Source organism: Mesocricetus auratus, unplaced genomic scaffold (assembly GCF_017639785.1).
Source record: "Mesocricetus auratus isolate SY011 unplaced genomic scaffold, BCM_Maur_2.0 Super-Scaffold_100009, whole genome shotgun sequence".
NCBI lineage: Eukaryota > Metazoa > Chordata > Mammalia > Rodentia > Cricetidae > Mesocricetus > Mesocricetus auratus.
Window position 1 is genome coordinate 34,440,002 of NW_024429193.1, and position 21,860 is coordinate 34,461,861.

General features: G+C 40.4%; 1 protein-coding gene across 4 annotated transcripts in view; it reads left to right on the forward strand.

Annotated features, from left to right (window-relative positions):
* The window catches only part of Ndst3 (N-deacetylase and N-sulfotransferase 3), a 160,580-nt gene that overhangs the window by 83,726 nt on the left and 54,994 nt on the right, over positions 1-21,860 (forward strand). For all 4 annotated transcript variants that reach the window (XR_005879325.1, XM_040751910.1, XM_013118423.3 and 1 more), the window contains exons 5-6: positions 1,048-1,233; positions 4,776-4,904. Coding sequence is in view for 3 of the 4 variants with exons in the window: in XM_040751910.1 (XP_040607844.1) it covers positions 1,048-1,233; positions 4,776-4,904 (315 nt within the window). In the remaining variant the exon portion in view is untranslated. The remainder of the gene's footprint in view (positions 1-1,047; positions 1,234-4,775; positions 4,905-21,860) is intronic.

The window sequence follows — 21,860 nt, forward strand, 5'->3', positions numbered from 1 at the left end:
GATCTGGACAGGACCAAAAGATAAGGAACACCTTGACCCGTCAGTAGTCACATCCTCAGTACACATTGTGTATGTGTAGTTTGGAGGGTGTTTGTTTTTAGCTGGTATCATTTTTTTTTTTTTTGGTTTTTCGAGACAGGGTTTCTCTGTGGCTTTGGAGGCTGTCCTGGAACTAGCTCTTATAGACCAGGCTGGTCTCGAACTCACAAAGATCTGCCTGCCTCTGCCTCCCAAGTGCTGGGATTAAAGGCGTGCGCCACCAATGCCCGGCTTAGCTGGTATCATTTTATGTATGAAATTTTAATTTAGAAGTCATGTAAATTCTCAAATTGTCTCTTTGGTTACCTTCTGCTTGAATGATGACTTCTACTTAAAAAAAAAGCTTTGTGAAACTTTTTTACAGTTTGCAATCAAGTCTGTGTTGATGTACTGAGACTTAGTAGTGTTACTGACACACAGTTCTGGGGCCCCAGTAGAAATGTAGCAACCTTAGTAGGCAGCACAACATACACAACAAAATCCTTTGAGTGAGCCAGTTAAACCTGGAAGATTCGTTACTCTTTGTGTCCAGTGGAATGGGCTGAATATTGTTTATAAAAGGTGTTTGTCATTAAATATTTTGAAATTGTTGTCAGTAGAATGAACATGTGGCCAAGAATGTGTTGAGTGGAGTACGATGTTTTGTCCATCCTACAACCTCTCAGTTACCATCACAATAAAAAGATTGGCCAATGGCTATCCAACTTCAAGAATTCTAATGGTTTAATAGGTATCATTTTAATTCCACCAAGCAATAACTAATGATGGATCTAAGTGTATGCATTTATAGTAAATTTCAAAACACTAAAATAAAACTAGAATTAAGACAAATCCTCAAAGCCAGGCATTGTATTGCATGCCTGTAACCCTAGCACTTGAGAGGCTGAGGCAATAGGATCACTGAATTCACAGTAAGTTCAGGCATAGACTATGTAGTGAGACTCAAGAAAGTAGGAGAAACAAAGGACAAACCTTCCCATATTCTAATGAGCGTTTGCTTGGTCTTAGGAGCACGGCATTCCTACCGACATGGGCTACGCAGTGTCCCCTCACCACTCGGGCGTCTACCCTGTACATGTACAGCTTTATGAGGCTTGGAAGAAGGTTTGGAATATTAAAATCACCAGCACTGAAGAATATCCTCATCTGAAACCAGCTAGGTATCGGAGAGGCTTCATCCACAAAAACATCATGGTGAGCTTCTGGCATGAGTAGGGTTTGGCTGGTTCTTCCAGATGACAGCACACATGCACAGACAAAGAAAAAGGAGAGCCAAGTGTTAAGAGTGTGACTCAGGAGAGGGCATGCTGTGTGAAGAGTGTTGTTATACCTAAGGAAGGCATTCTAATGATAGCCATGTCTTCCTGTTCAACAGAACTCTGAAAAAATAAAATAAAAACTTCTTTTCCTGTCACTCCTGCTGGCAAGCAATCACTGGTGTAAAAATACTAAGAAAACATTACATCGAAGTTAGAAATAATTTTAGACTACCATTTCTTACAAAAGTCATGTGAGAGCTCTCCGTAGTCACCATCCTGCCCTTTTATAAGTTGGCCAAGTTTCACCTCTTTACTATGCCAGGTCCCCCAAAACGCTACAGTGAGTGCAGCAAGAAGCCACTCATGAGGTCATGAATTGTCTCCAGATGCCAGAGAACAAATGAAGGTGACATGAGTTAAGTTACTATTCCAGAGTGTTTCCATCTTGTTTTGTTTTCTGCACTATTAAAAAGCCATCAATGGTGTCAGAATATGTGGCTCCCTAAGACAGCATGAGCCCTCTCATTGTCACTGAACCCCATTTTCCCCCAAGTCAGACAACTTAAGGAAAGTATCAGTGAAAGTAGGAATGACCTCTGATTGAGACTCACACGCTGTGAAGAAACAATTAGGAAGCTGATGAGCCCCAGAGCATTGGGTCAAACTGATGCGTGTGAACAGATACCTACTCCCTAGAGCAGGCACAGCTGACTTCTTTTCACACAGCTTTCTAATGTTTAAAAAAAGTCAAGTGGAGGATGGTGTTTAACTTGGGTCAACCCCCATCTCAATGTGTCCCTCAAAAAGAAAACTGCTGTAAATGCTAGATGAGGGTATAATGGCCACATTCTTCTCCCAACTTTCCATTCCCTGGTGCTCAAAATGAATGTATCATGTCTCCTTCAGGCAGTCTTCTGATGGGAGAGTTTTAAAAGCCTGTCCATGGTCATAATTTCAAAAGCATTTGGTTGTCTTTTGCTGTTGTGATGTCATAGGCAGCCCTACAGGGGTGAATTTCGGTCTCTGGAGACGATATTCAGCATGGTTCTGTTCTGTTTCTGCTTCTGCCCAAAGGACTTCATTTCCCACACCTCCTAAATTGTCTTTTGCCTGTGTTGCAAATGCATGACTATTGCAGGTAACCAAAGCTCAGGCGGATTTCCTGCTTTGACACAATTGTCCCTGTCATTCTGTTTTTGTGGGGATTAAATCCGTGGGCTCCTGCATGAGAGTTTCCAGATGAAAAGTGTTCAGCAGGCTATAGGTTATGCAGGAAGAGAGACAGGATATCACCAGAAGTCACCAAAACAGACACACAATATGAGCTGAAGAGCAGGATGTCCTCCTAATAGAGATGGGAAGGAAAGGCTAGGGACTGAGGCATGAACCCGAAATCATGTACCAGACCCATATTTTCTAACTGAAGTGAAATCAGAAGACTTAAAGGCATTTTTCCTTATAAGCCATTGTTGATCCTGCTATCACTAGTTCAGTTATATAATTCAAACTTCCTACTAGGATTTCCAAGCCTTCTCTGAGTTCCCACAATAATCCCTTTAGAGTATCTTTTCGTTTGCCACTCTCTTTAACTCACTGCTTGGTTTTCATGTTGACAGTGGTACGAGCTCCCACTTGGTCAGTTTTCACCTTCTGCCCATCTTCAATGAGAGCTATCCAGTAGGCAGTGCCAGCCCTTGACTCCTCCTGACCTCTCTAATCTTGGGAGTCTCCGCTGTTACCACACTCTTTAATGCATCCTTTACAGACAGGAGATGCTCAGCTCCCCACCTGCATTTCTGTCTTCCACTGCCCAGCAGGGAACACTCTGTTCACTGTGAATGACTTCCCTGCCACACTCTACCTATTCCTACCCCATCTAACTTTCATTTTAACCTAGTTACATAACTCTGAAGTACTGTGGTTCTCAAATAGACCTGCAGCTTTCTTACTCTCCTCTGAATTCATGTGTTCCCTGGGAACACAAAGTCTATTTATTGGGAACTTTTTATCCTCACACGTAAGGAATGAATAGAAAACTACGTTCTGAACTCTGAGTCCAGTTGTTAAATGAGACTGTCTGGACACAGAGGCCTCTGAACAACAAGACTCACATCTACATATGTGTGTAAAGGGATGCCCAGGGGTAGGGCCTCTCACCAGTCTAACTGTCACACACACACACACACACACACACACACACACACAGCGGCCAGCAGTCTTCTTACTGGTCACTTCGCTATTAGCAATGCTGCCTGTATGAAGTCTGTCTAGGCATTATATTGGTGTGCCTTGATATGTGTTGACTGAGGTTTCACCATTTCCCAAGAACCATCAGCAACTACAACGATTACAGTTTCCAAGTTTGAGTTTCACAGTGGTACACTGCCACCCTTCTCTGAGAGAAATTTTCCCATCCCTTCTGTAGCATACGAGCTGTTTAAACTGAAATAGTTTAACAAGTGTAAGGCAAAGTATCTTCTCACTGTATGTGTTTTAGCAAAATAAGTGAGATGTATAGAGGCTTGATTGACTCAGAAATGCCCAGAGCATTAATTGAGCTTAGGGTTGTATTCCCTGTGAATACTTCAAGTACTAAAGTAAATTATCACACAGTGCTGTTCAGACAAATAGCAAATCTTGCACAACTTCTTTTATAATTGCACTTTCATGTAACCAGGAAATCTGGACCTAGGTGGGGAAAAGACCCCATAATTAGAAGCAAAGGATGAAAACATCTTTTGCTAAGTGACAGTTTGTCATCTTGTTTGCGGCACTTTCTAAAGCAAATAACTGAACAGATATACTCTTACTTTTGGATCTGGCAGTCTTCACCCTTGGACTTTGGGGCCCCTTGCTGCAGTATTTTCACACTAGAGCAGAAACTGATTTGTTTTTTTTCAATTGTGTATTCTATGTAAAATGCCACTTACTAGGAAGAACCATGCAAATAACCAACTTCATTTCCAAACATTTAGTAAAAGTACTAATTCACACTTTACCAATGAGGATTATATACAGTTGAAGTATTTTAAAGTCTGACTTTAAAATTTTTTTTTGGTTTTTACGAGACAGGGTTTCTCTGTATTGTTTCGGAGGCTATCGGTCCAGCACAGCCTCGAACTCACAGAGACCTGCCTGCCTCTGCCTCCCGAGTGCTGGGATTAAAGGTGTGTGCCACCATCGCCCAGCTTAAAATTTTATTTTTTAAGATGCTAAAACATACTAGACTCCATAATAAAAGCACTGACTTTGAATGCTTTGAAATCTATTTCAGTTTTAATTATTTCTTTAACTTCCCCTCCTGTCCCTTCTTCTTTATATGATCTTTTCATTCCCAACAGTGGAGGGTTCTTCCAGGGCCTAGTTAGAGTTCGATACAAAACACCTTTGTTTATATCTCCTTCCATGAAGAAAGACAAGTTAAGGTTCGGTGGAGGTAACTAGAGTTTTCTCCTTACATGGCCATCTTTCCTTCAGGTTCTTCCAAGACAAACCTGTGGACTCTTCACTCACACAATTTTCTACAAGGAATATCCAGGTGGCCCCAAGGAACTGGACAAGAGTATTCATGGAGGGGAGCTCTTTTTCACTGTGGTTCTCAACCCAGTAAGTACTTGGAGTCATTCTTCAAACAAATAATGTTTAAAATGGCAAGCTGCATAAAAATTACCTTGAGGAGGAAATAGGGAATTAAGTAGTTATGAATCAAATAGCATGAAACTTGCTGCTGTGGGAAATGAAACTATTCTCCTCTCCTCCATGCTCCTCCTTCTTTCCCTTCTTTCTCTCATCTTCCCTCTTTCTTTTTTCCCCCTCTCGCCCCTCTGTCCTCTGGTCCATCCCCTCTTCTCTCACTGTACTCTCTCCATCTTTCTCTATTTCTTCCCTTTTTCCCTCTCTCCCATCCCCCTCACTGTCCCACTCTCTCATCTCATCATCTCTCCTCTCTGATACAAAAAGCACAGATTTTTTGTTTGTTTTTCGAGACAGGGTTTCTCTGTATTGTTTTGGAGGCTGTCCTGGAACTACCTCTGTAGACCGGGCTGGCCTCGAACTCACAGAAATCTGCCTGCCTCTGCCTCCGAGTGCTGGGATTAAAGGTGTCCACCACCAATGCCCTGCTAAAGCACAGATTTTTAAGTACAAAGAAAGGAGTTGGATAACCAACTGCCACTCTTGCTTTCCATCCATGCTCAGTTCTGCCCTGCCAGCTCACAGAGCATCCCTAAGGAATGGTGTGCTGCTCTTTCTCCTTCTTATTTTTATGCTTATGCATCAGCAATGCAGTGAGCCACTGGTGAATTCATTTTCCTAGAGCTGAGTATCATAAAAACATGTGGTGAAAGAAAAACTATTAAAGTGAGCTGCAGTAGGGAAAGGCTGTTAGTGATTTTCTTCCATAAAGAAGAACAGAATAAAGCAGATATAAAATTTACTTTCAAATATATGGATTTACCCATGGCTTTAGCAATATTCAAGACGAAAAATGCAATTATCTCCAAATACAACATTTTTTTCTTATCAGGAGAAAAGTTGAAGATAGAAATAAACAGTAAAATTTGAAAGAGTCTTAGCTTGACCTTAATTTTACAGGAGCTATAAATAAAACTGCAAGTATTTTTCATCATCTACTCTATTCAACAGAAGATCTATATTTTAGCAGCTAGAAAATGAGATAGATGAAAAGGTAACTCAATCTTTGGTAACATCTGCATGAGTTCACACCTCAGGAACCTTTGAAACTTCCAGCCTTTAGGAAGGTTATCAAACTTCTGAGCCCTCCCCAAACAGATATTTCTGGTTTACACTCCACAAATTACCCCCTTCTTCTAGATTACCTATATTTTTAATTACACTGTATGGATTTCTTCCCAGTATTGTACAGGGAAAAGTAAGTTCACCAGTGTGTAGTTATGAACCAACTTGGTTAATTACCTGTGAAATGGTAAAAACTTCATCAATGGTTTTCAGACCCTTGAATCTGTACTTTACAAGATTCGGGTGGAATGATGCAAAAGGAACCAGTCTACAGTCATTGGTAATTTAGTATTTGAAGTTCTCCTGGTATTATTGTCTCTGAACTTTGTGAACCAAATGATCTCCACTCAGCACAGAATAAATTTAAAAATCAGTCACTCATTAAAAGTGACCTTAAATTTTTTGCCTATTATCTAATAAGTAGTGTTTTACATGAATAAAAAAGCAAACTTTTTACTCTAAAAATTCTAACAACAAAGGTTATGTGGACCTTGGTGCCAATTTATGCTGACGTACAAATTTTTCTTTCTAGATTGGAAAACTTTCCAAAGATAATTATTTTCAGTAAATAAAAATTGGTTCAAATTAACTGGGAACTTGTGACATGTACCCTGAGAAAGACAGTGATTTGATTGGAAATGATTCATCTGGTACACAAAAAGTTGAGTTGAGGGTAGGGATTCTCTCTACCTGGTGGAGACAGGTGCTTGTGAAGTCTACATTTAGACTCCGTCCATGAGGATGTGTGCTGTCATTAGTGATGTCTGCCTGGGATACCAAAGTGAGGAATGGGGCGTGATTCCCAGGAATATTAATACCTAAATTAAATGGTCAAAGAAAGCTATGTTCAAGGGTCAAAACCTCCAGCTTCAGTGAAGTTTATATGAAGTTAGCAGGTGACTTTTATCAGGTGTTTTACTAGGTCAGAATGGGAATGAAAAACTCCTTATCAGGTCATAGCGTGTGGTAGCTGTGAGAAAGGTGGAAATTGTAATTATAGCAGATTTGAGAGATGGTCGCTGAATGATCACATGATAATATAGCCTTAACTGAAGGTTAAAGGTGATAGTTTCTGAAAATATTAAGTGACATTGTTTCCTAGGAAAAAGTACATAAGTACTGGAAACACAGACGTAGGTGCATTAAGTCACAATTGATGAAAAGAGAGAATATAGTCGGGGCTGTAGTTAAAGACCTTTTAAAATATTGTCCCTTGCATTAACACTTGAAGGTGTTAGAACATCAATGTTGAGTAAGAGGTGGCTACAATTAAGTGCATTTTAGAGTTAAACTTTAAAAGAAAACAGCAAGGACAAAAACTCCTTAAATTGAATAACCTCCTGCTACACTATCAAAGTATTTTTGTGACTAAAAAGAATCATCAATCAAGTGAAAATAACACAATTAGAGAAGTACAATGATGACTAGCACAACAGAGGAGAGAAAACCTTGACTGTCTTTCAGTGATTTCCAGTGTCATGGGCCAGGAAACTTCTGATATGAGATGAATGCCGATGTTTTGATGACTGGGATTTAAATCCAGTTTCTGTATAGATTCCGTTATGAAAAGAATATGTTGATCATAAGAACTTATTGTCACCTGGGTAGCAAGATGCAAAATAGTTTTATGAATATCTCTCTCGTGTTGGTGAATACTACTCAAGCATGCTGAATCCCAAAGATGGGACTTCTACATCTATGTTTCTTTACACAGCTCCTCCATGAAGGCTCCTTCAAATTGCATGTTATTTTACACATTTCCCCCATAGAGGGACTCTCTAGCTGAGCTTTTATTAAATTAATTTCTTTTGTTTTATGTGCATAAATGTTTTACTTACGTATATGTCTGTGGGCCATATGTATGCCTTGTACCTGTGTAAAACCCTACGAGGGCATCAGATACCCTGGAATTGGAGTCATGGGGAGTTGTAAACAACCATGTGGGTGCTGGGAACCAAGCCTGGCCTTCTGAAAGAGCAACAAGTACTCTGAATTGCTAGGTCATCTACATACACACACACACACACACACACACACACAAAGAGAGAGAGAGAGAGACAGAGAGAGACAGAGAGACAGAGAGAGAGAGAGACAGAGAGACAGAGACAGAGAGAGACAGAGAGAGAGAGAGACAGAGAGAGACAGAGAGAGAGAGCTCTACACTTTTGTGTCCTAGCTTGCTTTCTGTTGCTTGATAAAACATTGGCCACACAAATTAATGACTATGAAGCCACCATTTTTTCTCACTTGTTTTTCCCTGAGATCTTAAGATAATATGACTATCACAACATAAAACGCAGCTCAAATTTTTAATTTCCCACAGTTTTTAAAATTTTAAACACTCTAAAATTCAATGTCTCTTCAAAATATCTGACTTCTCCCTCTATTGTGGAGGTTAACCAGGTTTTAGAGTACACAGGCTAAAGAGCAGACCCTGAAGTATTTATGTTTGTTCCAGGTAAACGGTAAAGGAAATTAGGTTACATTATACTGTACCATTGGAGACAGCTGCAAAAATACCTCAGAATCTGAGATGACTCATCTAGAAAACCACTTCTCATGAAGGCATGAAGCCCTGAGTCCCACCCCCAGCACCCACATAAAAAACCAGGTGCACAGGCATGCGCCTGGAATTCCAGCACTAGGGAAGTAGAGACAGAGAGATCTCTGTCCAGCCAGTTTATCCAAATTGGTGAGCTCCATATTAATAAGAGATCCTATCCCAAAAAAAAGTGCCAGTCAATTGAAGAAGACATCCAACATCAACCTATGGCTCACACGCTCATGTGCCCACATGTACACATGTGGTACACACACACACACACACGCACACACACACACACACAAGAAATACCCCAGAGTCATTGTTTACTACATACTCACAAGCACAGACAAAAGTGCTCTCAGATACAGATATTCCTGATCAAGTCACAATTCAACAAATCTGCCATATATATAATTATTGATAGATAAAAGAGAGATAGATAAATAGATAATAGATGTTTTAAATATTTTAAATGATGAGAAAAATCCTAGTTAAGGTTGTGAAAGTTAAAATTGATAGGATCTGGAGAGGTGGCACAGCAGTTAAGAGCACTGGCTACTCTTCCAGAGAACCTTCATTTGATTCCCAACACCTGCATGGTGGTTCACAACTGGCTGTGACTCCAGCTCCAAGGCATCTGGTGGCCTCTTTTGGCCTCCACAAGCACCAGGCATGCACACATGATACACAGAAGTATATGAAGGCAAAATACTCATGCATATTAAAAAATTTAAATTTTTAAATTAACAAAAAGTATTGAGTGATAATGATTGCATTTGTCATCAATAAAGAAATCCCTATGTGATTTATGGCATGTATGTTTATACAAAATGGGCTAGTAAGGAAAACCATACATTTTAAGCTTCCAATTCCATCTGTCCTAACCCACATCCCTAGGTATAAGGAATGGAGTTGTTTCATCTGGGCAGAACTGTGTCTCTGTATTACTCGGACAGCTCAGTGTCAAGGATGCCACCTTCCTCCTACACTGTTTTTATTTGGAGTCTCCAGATAAGATATTCTGAGTCTCTTTATGTTCAGCAAATACACAGTAGTATTGGGTCACTAATATTTCTCTGATTGAGAATAAAGTCAGTGCTTGCTTTGTTCATTCATCCAAAGGACTGTGTAGCCTGCCAGAGGACTCATGCTTTCACCACTCTTGCTTGGCATCTGGGGGCAGTTTCATACACATAGTGTGTGTCTTTCCTTCTTTGCATCCCGCAGGACCAGTGGCCACAATCTCTATGCCCATTGTCCATTCTTTTCCTCTCTCAGCTTGATGTACTCACTCTCTCACCGTGTGCTCAATACATAGAGCACTCTCTCACCATGCCCTCAACACCCTTCTTCCAAATTCCAAAGCCAAATCAAAGAAACATAAACATAAATTTGGGCATCTTAAACTGGAAGTAACACGTGGGTCAGTTACAATCTAAACAACAAATTTCACATGGCAACAGTCCGTGTGAAGAGAAATTAAGTCCCATTAAATATTGAAAACTATGCTTTGCATGTTAATGTGTAAAATTCAGCTGAAAGGAGACTTACTTTGCTTTTCCTGATGAGAAGTGTTATGCTTTCCCTTGTCATCTAGTCCTACAGAACACTCTGTTATAGAAAAGGTGAACCACCGCTGCTGCCTTAGACACTGAGAACAGTCCAGTAGGGAGCACTACACAAGAGCCTTGGATAAATGTTCATTCAATGCATTAGGACTTCCAGGGGAGTTTTAAGGCTCGGGTATTTGTCATGTGCTTAACTGGGGTGATTATTATACTCAAGCAGACTAGGAACACACATAACAAATGTTACACTAAAAACAACAAATAATTCTCTAGTTTTGAAGGGTAAAATTTTCAGTTATTTAGTGTCATTAGTACATGCGCATCTTTTCCATTGTGTAAGAAAAGAATCTGTGTGCCGTTCACCTCAGTGCTTCCCATTATGTCTCAGGAGGGTTCCCATAGTTACAGAGATTACTAAGCACAGTAAGTCTTTATACAAAGTTATCATAAGACAAAGGGCCTTAAAAAGACAATAACTTCATTTGGTCAGGTAAAATTAACTGACACATCTATGATCTGTGATTCCACGGCCAGAGCACATCCTATGATAGTGGGCTAAGGGACTTACTGCCATGTTGTTGCAGCTGCTGGGTCTGAGCTTCTGATCATGTAACCCCCCCTCACTTAGTTGGGGGCTTTTATTCTCCTTATTATGTTTTATCACTACATTCTTACCCTAGTATCTGGGTGTTGTTTTCTCCATCCATTTTCCTCAGTGGCCCAAAGGCATCAATGATAGCATTAGTGGGATCTGAACTCATGAAACTCCTTTCCCTAGAGTTCCCGCACACTCCAGTTTTGTTTAGATTTCTCCTCTATTAGCTTATGAAATCGTGGATTAAGCACAGCTTTCCCATGGTGCTATAACTAATTTTCCCTCTTTTCTCATTGTTTGTGAACTTCTTGATTTAAAAGATATAGCTTTGTTCTGTTTCATAGTTACAAAATATCATAAAACTTTCGGTACATAGTATCTTCTCCGTGGATAGTAATTCATCATCTTCTCCTGCCAGCAAATGTTTGAAGTTAAAATCTGTCTTGAAACCTTGACTATAGACTTTTCATGAGGTCAGGCAGATATACATAATTATATTTCTATCTCTCCCAACAAAACATGTGAGGAGACCTTAAAATTTGTGACAAATTGCTAAGTTCTGCTCAAAATAATAAAACACAAAATTATTTTGAAATACCATGTCTTTTCTCTGAGGATTTTTAAAAAGAAGAAATGTCAAACAATTCTGTTAGCAAGGGTTGGAAAGCTAGCTCACATGTGTCCCAGTGACTGTGAAAGCTGGCCCTCAGGTGTCCCAGTGACTGTGAAACATGGTGAAATATACAGACACAACAAACATTGCATACAAAACCTTTGGTGCAGCAGTTTTGATTTTAGAAGTCATATTTCACAGACAAAAGTATTAAAGTGTCTACTTTTCACATATAACTGGAATATACAATAACTATCAAAGTTATGTAGTGGAAACAACTTGAATATCCATCTGCTAGAGACTAGTTAAATCATCTTTGTTGCAGCTACACAGCCTATTATGCACTTAAAAACAGAAATTATGTTCAATTCTTCACACACACACACACACACACACACACACACACGAAGAGAAACAGAGAAGAGAAAAAGAGTTCTCAGTGCAGCCTGACTTCCATAGTAAATCTAAAAAGTTACACACAAATGCTCATCAAATTGGATGAAAGAAAATATAGGAATAGTGCATCAAAGAAAAACTGCACAGTTACCTGCTGAAGTGAGAGACAGACAGGAGGAGTGTTTCAGTGAACAAGGCTTTGATTTTGAAATAAAATAGTAAATGAGAAAGTGTGAGGGGAAAACAATGAGCAAATAACCCGCTTGGAATGTTACAGTCTCTTCACATACTACAGGAAAATAGATTAAATGATTCTGAGCAAGCATTTGGACTACATATATTCCATAAGATAAAAGGGTAAGACTCGGAATGAAAATGTCCAACCTGTAAAATAGTTTTGTGTTGTGTTTTTTCACTAGAATTACGGACGTTTTCGTGTACTGTCTGGGACAAAGAATGACTAAAGCAGTGCTGTGGGGAACTGTAGAAAGGGAGGGAAAGGATACTCGGGGTACTTGGTTTTGATGTAAGGAGATAAATAGGAACAAATATTCCAAACTTTGGTACCAGAGTCACCTGATTCTCAGTGGCATCCACATAACCAGAGTCATATGACATCGATGGCATCCAGGCAAACAGAGTCATATGACATCAATGGCATCCAGGTAACCAGAGTCACATGACATCAATGCAATCCAGTTTTACAAGTCCCCACATTAAACTAAATGTCAATTCTCCTCAAAAGTAACAACTTTTTGAAGTAAAGACTTAATCCAAGTTAGGTACCTGGAAAATACAAACTGAGTCTGGAATATCTTGTACCAGTGATGATTATGATACAGTTAGCCCTCATAAAACAGTGAGTTTTTTTTAATTAGGACAAAAGTCAGCTTTAAGAGGCTCTTAATGACCAAATTTGAAATAGTTTCAGCATCAGTAAGCAATATTGCAGACATACTGAAAATATGGCAAAAGGATGGGTGTGTTATATATGATCAATGCATCTACGCAGAAGGAGTGGTGAGACTGGAAAATCACCACAATGAACCAAAGACAACTGATTTAGACAAGAATCAGTAACTTCTAGAACCATTGGAAGAAATGCGGTCGACACAAAGCTTCATCCCAGAGGTTGCATGTTAATTACAAAACGAAAAGTGGCCCCTCATATGGACAACACTGGCAGTTTCTATTAGCAGAATGGCTGAGCATCATCAGCAGTGGAGGAACAGTTCAGTGACATAACGCGGCCATGCCCACCCCTAACGAGATGCGACATAAAGGAGACTGCACAGCAGGAAAGGTGCTAAAAAAAGAAGTGCAGGACCCTCCTACCACCTATGAAGCTCAGCACTTTACAGACCAGAGCCTTCTGTGAGAAATCCAGGAACAAGTAAAGAGATTGCTGGACCCCGGGTGACATGAAGGTAGCAGGCGACAGCACAGAACTCATTTGGCCTCCATCTTACTTTTGACTACAAGTGGCAGAAAACTCCTGGCTCCTAGCTTCTCCTTGGAGAGAGAAAGAGGAGACTGGATACAGATTCAACATTCAGACTTTGGGAGGCCACCTGTTGACCTGATTTCTGCCTTGCCTAAATCTAACTGAAAAAAGTGCAGCAAGGAGTGAGCAGGAGAAGAGGTAGCCTGTGCCCGCAGTTTGGCCTTCTGGAGCTGGCTGGGATGTTTCCTGTCTCGCCTGTTTCAGAACACCAGCTGAACTGGACATACCTAAAACCTGAGGCTATCGAGAACAAAATGTTTCCTTGCAGCTGCAGGAACCATACAAGGATTTTAAAGGGAGCAAGGGGTTACAAACTCTGGGGGAAAAAAATAAGCTGAAAACTCCTTGCAATTGGAAACTTACTTAAAATTCAGTTTAAAAATATCTGGCCTGGGGTGGTGATTTTGTCAGTAAAGTGTCTGCCTTGCAAGAGTGAGGATTTAAGTTCATATTCCCAGAAACTACGTAAAAATCAAGATACAGGGACATGTGCTCATAACCTTAATACTTGAGGAACAGGAACAGGAGGCTCTCTGGATCTCAATGACTGTGCTGGCTAGCTTTATGTCAATTTGGCACAAGCTAGAATCATCAGAGGGAGGAGATCCCCAATTGATAGAATGCCTCTATAAGATCTAGCTGTAGGTAAGTCTTTTGGGTGTTTTCTTAATTAGTGATTATTCCGGGAGGACTCAGCCCATTATGGGTGGTACCATCATTGGGCTGATGGTCTTGGGTTCTATAAGAAAGCAGGCAAAGCAAGCTACAAGGAGAAAGGCAGTAAGCAGCACCTCTCCGTGTGTCAGCATCAGCTCCTGCCTCCATGTTTCTGCCCTGTTTGCGTTCCTATTCTGACTTCCTTCAATAACGAACAGTAATAGAGAAGTGTAAGCCAAATAAACTCTTTCTTCCCCAACTTACTTTTTGGTTATGGTGTTTTGTCACAGCAGTAGAAACTCTAACTATGATACTGATCTACTTGTTAGCAGTCAGTGAGCTCCAGTTTCAGTGAGAGACCTGTCTCTAAACAGTTAAAGTGTAAAGTTTCAAAACATTGAAAAAATTAAGAATCAAATAAAAATATTGGAGCTAAAGAATGTAAAAATTAAACCGAATAGCTCACTGCAGGAGTTAAATAGCCTACATGATGAAACAGATCAAAGACTAGAATTGACTTATGATATATGAAATTATAGCATCCCTTTGCCTCTTATCCATGAAGACACACTCAAAACTCTTTGCAAGCCTGAAACTGAAGATTGTGCATGTTACCTGTAAATGCTATAAATAATATATAAACCCAATGCCTTTTCCTTCTTTAGTAATAATTTATCCTGCACAGAACTTGTAAAATGTGAAGTTTGAAGTACAACCCCCAAAGCACCATGAATTTATTACTTTTCTTCCTTAGAATGTCATGAACATAAGATTGGAGCTTTAACACATGATTTTTGTCTTTCCTAAGTGAGAGCTTTCTCTTTTCGCTTAAAGGAAGTGTTAACAAAATTACTGGCATCATTACTTGGCGCCTTGGGTTCATTATTAGGTAAAATAAAGGTTACTGAACATAGTGCTTAAAACACAATGAATGCCTGGGCTGGAGAGATGGCTCAGATGGTTAAGAGCACTGACTGCTCTTCCAGAAGTCCTGAGTTCAATTCCCAGCAACCACATGGTGGCTCACAACCTTCTGTAATAAGATCTGGTGGCCCTTTCTGTACTGCAGGATTACACACAGAGCATTATATACATAATAAAAAAACACAATGAATGTCATGCTAGATTACCAGCTACTTATCTAACAGATGGATAGATAACATAGACGGACAGTCGCCCTGACGAACATGCGGAGATAGGATGGAGCAGGAGAGCCCATTGGGCTGCTTAGAGTACAGATTTTGAATTGGTTGCTTCTGGAATCATCCACTTAATATTTACAGAGCACTGCTGCCTCAAATAGCACTGAAATGACAGAAGGGGATTCCATAATCAAAGTGGAGTAGTGTGTTCAGTCAGAAAGATAAAAGAGGTAAATTAGAAGAGATGACCTAAGGGCAAGACCTCAAACAGTTAATGGATAATGAGAGGGGGGGGAAATAAAACTCATTTGAAGGAATAAAAATTAAAATTTTCCATAATCTGAAAAAGGAATAGATACCGAGACACAAGGAGACTACAAACTCCAGCAAGAGCCAGAGATTCACAGCAGCATATGTTAGGTTCAAAATGTCAGAAATGAAGAAGAATTTTGAAAGTAGCAGAAGAAAAAGCATTAAGGAGAGCCTTCCTAAAGCTACCAGCATATTTCTCCACAGAAACCTCCCAGGCAGAAGGGGCAAGGATATCTATTCAAAGTGCTGCATGAAGAAAAAAAAAACTGGCAAGCATAAATACAACCTCCATCAAAGCTGCCCTTCCAAAATGAAGAATACTTCAAAATGCAAAAAATAAAAAGTACATTCCCAAATAAAGTGAAATAAACTTTATATACCTCACAAAAGGTGTAAAAGGGGTTCTTCCAGTCGAGAGCTGGTCAGCGGTAAGGAAGAAAGTCACTCACACACCAGTGAGAACTCAAGACTACTGTGACTCCGGGAAGATAGTCCGTGCATCACTTAGTCATGATGCACTAGTTAGGAAACAAAAGTGTGAGAAATGCATGTAACTAGAGATGTTGAAATCGCACAGCATAAGATGCCTTCTATGACAGCAATGGGGAAACAAACAAGCAAAGGGTCAGTTTAGCTGGGTGAAGGGAAGAAGATTATGAGCTGAGAATATGAGCTTATGCTTTCTGATAATTAGATATTAATGCCTTGGTAATCAAGAAAAATACATACATCAGGTACAAAATTAGACAATGAGAATGAATCAGAAAATATCACAATAAAGAGGAAGACAGTGGAGAAAGACAAAGAGTCAAATAACTTCAAAGACATAGAGTAACTAAATAAAGACAAAATCCGAAATTTCACTATTGTTTACAGGACACTTGCTTTAGACTTACTGACAAACATGGACTAGCATAATAAAATCCTTCGGATATATGTCTAAGAGTACAGCTGGATCATGTAGCAGATCTGGTCTCAGCTCTTTGAGGAACCTCTAAATCGACAGCCGTTTCCATAGTGGTTGTACTAACTTACACTGCCTCAAGCAATGAATAAGTAAGTGTTCCCTGCCTGCACCCCCAGCACCAGCATCTGCTGTGGTCTGTTTCTTTGATCTTTTGATCTTGGTCATTTTGCCTGGCATATGCTGGGATTAAAGACTTGAGCCACCATAACCAGCTAGATTTTTTTAATTGAAATATTTAGCTATCAAGGAAATACAAGTTAAAACTACTTTGAGATTTCATCTTATCCTAACATGAATTCAAAGCCAGCTTAGTATATGTGTTTCAAGAAAGCCAGGGCTACCTAATAGGGGGAACCTGTCTCAAAACAAAAGCAACAATAAAAAGAAATTTAAAAGAGAACTAAACCATTTGTGTTTCATCTTTTGAGAACTGTTTAGATGTATGCTCCAATTTCTAACTGGGTTGTTTGTTTTCTTGTTGCTCAGATTTTTCAGTTCTTTGTATATTCTAGAAATGTAGCCCTGTCAGATACATAGCTGGTAATGCTTCTCACTGTTACTGCCTTGGGGTCAGTCTATGATCTTTATATCTAATGTTTGGTTTTACGAAGTTGGGTATCCTTGTGTTTGGTATATGAAAGTTTAGATTATGATATCCTCTCTGTGGGTTTTTCTTTTGATGGGTATGAAATGTCCTTCCCTTTCTCTTCTGGTTAGATTTGGTTTGAAAACTACTTTACCAGATGCTTCTGTTTCATTTGTCTGAAATACCTTCTTCCATCATATGGCTGTGCCTGTACTTAGTGGTAAGTTGTGTTTCTTGGAGGCAAAAAGATCCAATCTGTTAGTCTCTGTCTTTTTCAAGCGGGGGACTTAGACTGCTAAAATTGAGGGCTATTATTAAATAATGTTTAGTGATTTTTTTCTTGGTGGTTAAGTCTTCTGGGATTATATATTCATTGTGCCCTCTTTGGTATGCTTTAATCATGGAAAGTTTTTCTTTTTCCTGCAATTACAGCCGATGGTTTTGCACTGTTCAGAAGTTTGGGCTGCCATATGTGGTCATTTAGAACTTGTAGAACATCCATCCAGGCCTTTCTACCTTCTAATGTCCCCACTGAAAATTTGTTATTAGTCTGATGGGCCTGCCTCTATATGTGACTGGATCTTTCTCTCCTGCTCTCTATACCCTTCCTTTGTCTTGTGCATTTCATGTTTGATTAGTATATGTTGTGGAGAATTGCTTTTCTGGTCCTGGATATGTTGTATTCTGAATGCTTCTTGCACCTTAGTAGACATCAATTTAGATTAGGAGAATTTCTTCTATGATTTTGTGGAAAATATTTTCTGTGCCTTTGAGTTGGGTTTCTGTTCCTTCGTATATACTGACTATTTTCAGGTTTGGTATTTTTTTAGTGTCTCAGATTTCATGTATGTCCTTCTCTTGGGACTTTTGACATTTACTATTTTCTTTGACTGAGTGATCCACTTCCTATGTTGGTTGTACTTCCTGTCAGGTCTTTGCTTGATGTCCTGAGTTTCTCTAGTTTATGTCGTTTTGGCTTTTCTTCAGAGATCCTATGTCTTTATTAATTCCATTTTCTTATCTTGAACTGATCTCATTATTTTATTCAACTGTGTTTTTGTGTTCCTCAGTCATGTCCTCTTTGAGATTATTTAATGTACTTAATAATTGCTATTTTGAAGTCATTTTCCTGGGCATTATCTATGGTGCTTTTCTCAAAAATCAGTACAGTAAGGATGATAGTTTGGGGAAGGGACATATTATCTTTATTATTCATACTATTTGTGTTTTTTATTGGACCTAGATATCTGGAATTCAGTCTTCAGTGCTAGTTCGTGTTGGCCTTCTGTTCACTCCTTTGTTGGGTAGCTGTTTAGACCATTATGTGGTCTTACCTCAACCTTCCACAATGTGGACCACTTGAATGTTGATTGGTGTTCAACCTTGGGACCACTGTATTTTGGTTTGCAAATGGGGTATCTAAAGTGGTTTTATCTCAGGATGGTTCTGGGCAGACTCCACAAGTGCAGGTGGGTGTCAGAAAGGGTGGGAATCAGGGAAGCTGGCAGCCAGGTGAAAGGGACAGCAAGTCCAACAACCTGACTCTGTTTTGAACCAGATTATAAGAGAAGAAATTGTTAAAAATATCTTTCTTAAGTCTCGAGAGTATAATTTTAGTAGTAATCTAATCATGAATACTAAGCTAAGAAAGGTGTGCACTGGCTGTGGGAGGTGTGCACTGGATAAGGGAGGTGTGCACTGGCTGTAGGAGGTGTGCACTGGATAAGGGAGGTGTGCACTGGCTGTGGGAGGTGTGCACTGGCTGTGGGAGGTGAGCACTGGCTGTGGGAGGTGTGCACTGACTATGGGAGGTGTGCACTGGATAAGGGAGGTGTGCACTGGATAAGGGAAGTATTCACTGGCTGTGGGAGGTGTGCGCTGGATAAGGGAGGTGTGCACTGGATAAGGGAAGTATTCACTGGCTGTGGGAGGTGTGCGCTGGATAAGGGAGGTGTGCACTGGATAAGGGAGGTGTGCACTGGCTGTGGGAGGTGAGCACTGGCTGTGGGAGGTGTGCACTGGATAAGGGAGGTGTGAACTGGCTGTGGGAGGTGTGCACTGGCTATGGGAGGTGTGCACTGGCTGTGGGAGGTGAGCACTGGCTGTGGGAGGTGTGCACTGGCTGTGGGAGGTGTGCACTGGATAAGGGAGGTGTGCACTGGCTGTAGGAGGTGAGCACTGGCTGTGGGAGGTGTGCACTGGATAAGGGAGGTATGCACTGGCTATGGGAGGTGTGCACTGGCTGTGGGAGGTGAGCACTGGCTGTGGGAGGTGTGCACTGGGTATGGGAGTTGTGCACTGGCTGTGGGAGTTGTGCACTGGCTGTGGGAGGTGTGCACTGGATAAGGGAGGTGTGCAGTGGGATAAGGAAGGTATGCAGTGGGTGAAGGAAGGTGTTGGGGGAGGGGGAGGGCAGGGGGAAGGAAGGTGTGCACTGGGTTTTTTCTTGACAAGCTTCCCCTAGTTTCAGTCAGTGTCTAGCACTGAAAGCAGCGTGGCTTGAATAGCTGAAAGCTGCTGTGATATTTGCTCCTGACAATTTAGTCTTGGATCTCAGCAGAAGTGTGGATGTCTCTAGAGGTCATGTGATAACACTCTACAGAAAGGCACTAATCCAATCACACAAGAAACTGCATGGTTGGGATTGGGCCTTGTGTGTTTCAAGATTAGTTTATCAGACCTTGTGACCTTTTGTTAGGTGGAGCCTGTTTCGGGAGAGCATGCAGTCAGATCTGTGGTGCATGAGCAGTGCAGACCAGGGACAGCAAGGGAAGATAAACTTAGTTGCAGCTTCCTCTGTGTCACCAGCCACATCATTATCCACTAATACTGCTCTCTCTGTGAGAAACTAGATGCCTACACGATGTTAGAAATCACGGTTTCAAAAAGTATTACCAGGACATCATAATGTTCATTACATCAATGGCCAGAAGATGCTCTAGGTAAAATTCTTTAACCACAGAAAACACAGGGTTTAGATGTTCATATGAAGGAAAAGGACAAGGATGGATAGGCCTGGCTGAACAGCCTATAGTCATTGCCATGAGGTCTCTGATTTCTGTCTTTGTACTCTGTTGTGCTATGGTTTCACTATTAATGCCCAGCATAAGGAAATAGCACAATGCACAGAAAAAAATGTTAATTACTATAAAAAGAAAAATAGAAACAAGGCCAATGTCCAACTGAAAGAAAATGCTTTAAAATTGTGTCTATTTAAAACCATGCTTATGAACACTATGGTAACAACATATTATAAAATATTGTAACTGTCAAATTGTGAATTAATACACATGCACAGATATTTTAAGATGATACTCGCAGCACTTTTTGATTTGCAAAACCCTTTTCTTCAAACTTTGGAACGTTAATACCGGCTAGAACTTTGCAGGAGAAGAGGTAAGAACTAGTGGAAATAGCTTAACTGTCTTTAACTCACTTCCTCCCTCCAATAACTGAATGCCTGAACAAAGAACTAAGCAAGGAATAGTAGACCCTGAAAGGGTAAACAGGGAGGCAAAGAGCCAATTCAGCCAACGTGGGCTCTGTGCTGTCAAACAAGTCCTCACCGAAGGTGGTGACTATGACACTTTTAAAATACATATATTGACTTTATCTGACCTCGGTGGATATTTTACAAAAAGGGAAGCTGGGCTTTAAAATGATTTCACTACTTCATGAAAGGGAAACAACTAGAAAAAAAACCTGCGTTCTACTACCACTGAGCTCAGATGCCAGAATAACCCTGGTCCACATTCATGACCCTCATATTTTTAAAACATAGTTCATCCACATTTCTTAGCCTGACTACTCATCAGAAGGGTACATTCTTAGAAAAGAATTTGGACATTAGTGAAAGGATGCAACAACAACCACAGTGACAAATAAAAGCTGGCTTAAGAGAAATATATGAAAAGTAACCAGAAAACTGAAAAAGCATAGCTCTGTGACAGCTCAGAAGTATTCCATCTCAAACAAACAGCCCTGAGCAATGTCAGGTTGGCACATTTGTAGTCAGTGTCCTGTACTGCTAGCATGGGAGGAAGGTAACACAATTATTTTAGGCACAGGGCACCTCCCTAGCTACCTCCTTCTGATTCTCAGTAGATGTAGAGTTTCTCTTGGCTTATTTTTATATAAATCCAGCACGAGATTTGCAGGCTGATTCTAAATTGCTGCCCCTCAGAAAAGTCAATCCCAGATACAGTATTGGGCTTGTCTGCCTACCTAAAAGATGACAAATAGACTTAACAGCTCAGCTGAAGCTCTCTGCGCCACGGTGGTGTAAAGCGCAGGCTGCTCTTGATGTAAACATGATTTCTGTGGTTTAACTTTAGGCTGTTTTCTGTGGTCCTCCCATGCAGCAGGAATGCGGCAGAGGAATATCTCCGTTTCCTGTGAAGGCTGGAAACTGTTAACAGCAAAGTTTGGAGACACTGTTGAGTGAGTGCTTTGCCATATGTTAAACTAAATTTGATATGAAAAATCATATCAGTTTCCAGTTTCCCAGAACATTCAAAAGAAAAAAGAAGAAGCAACTCCTCCGTCTTTATAAATATAAAAAGCATCTGTCTGCACAGGAAACCCAGCTCTGCCATTTCCCAAATGATCCCTACTTGCATGTACAAGAAACATCAAATCTGATGAACTATGCAGGAAACCATGTGCCGTTTTGTTCAACATTTGAAGTAGCTATCCATAGCTTCACATGGCTGGCTGCCTGGTGGGCCTACCATTGCACAGAGATCTCAGCAGCCCTGCCCTGTATGGTCCTGAAGCATTTACGTTTCCAAGTTAAACCTTCCGGTGAGATATACTGCTTGGGTTTGAATGCTCCCATCCCCATTTCCGACTCAAGAAGCTTCATGACCATCCATGCAATGTTTGGCAGTTCCTTCCCATTTCTTTATTTATTACTGACT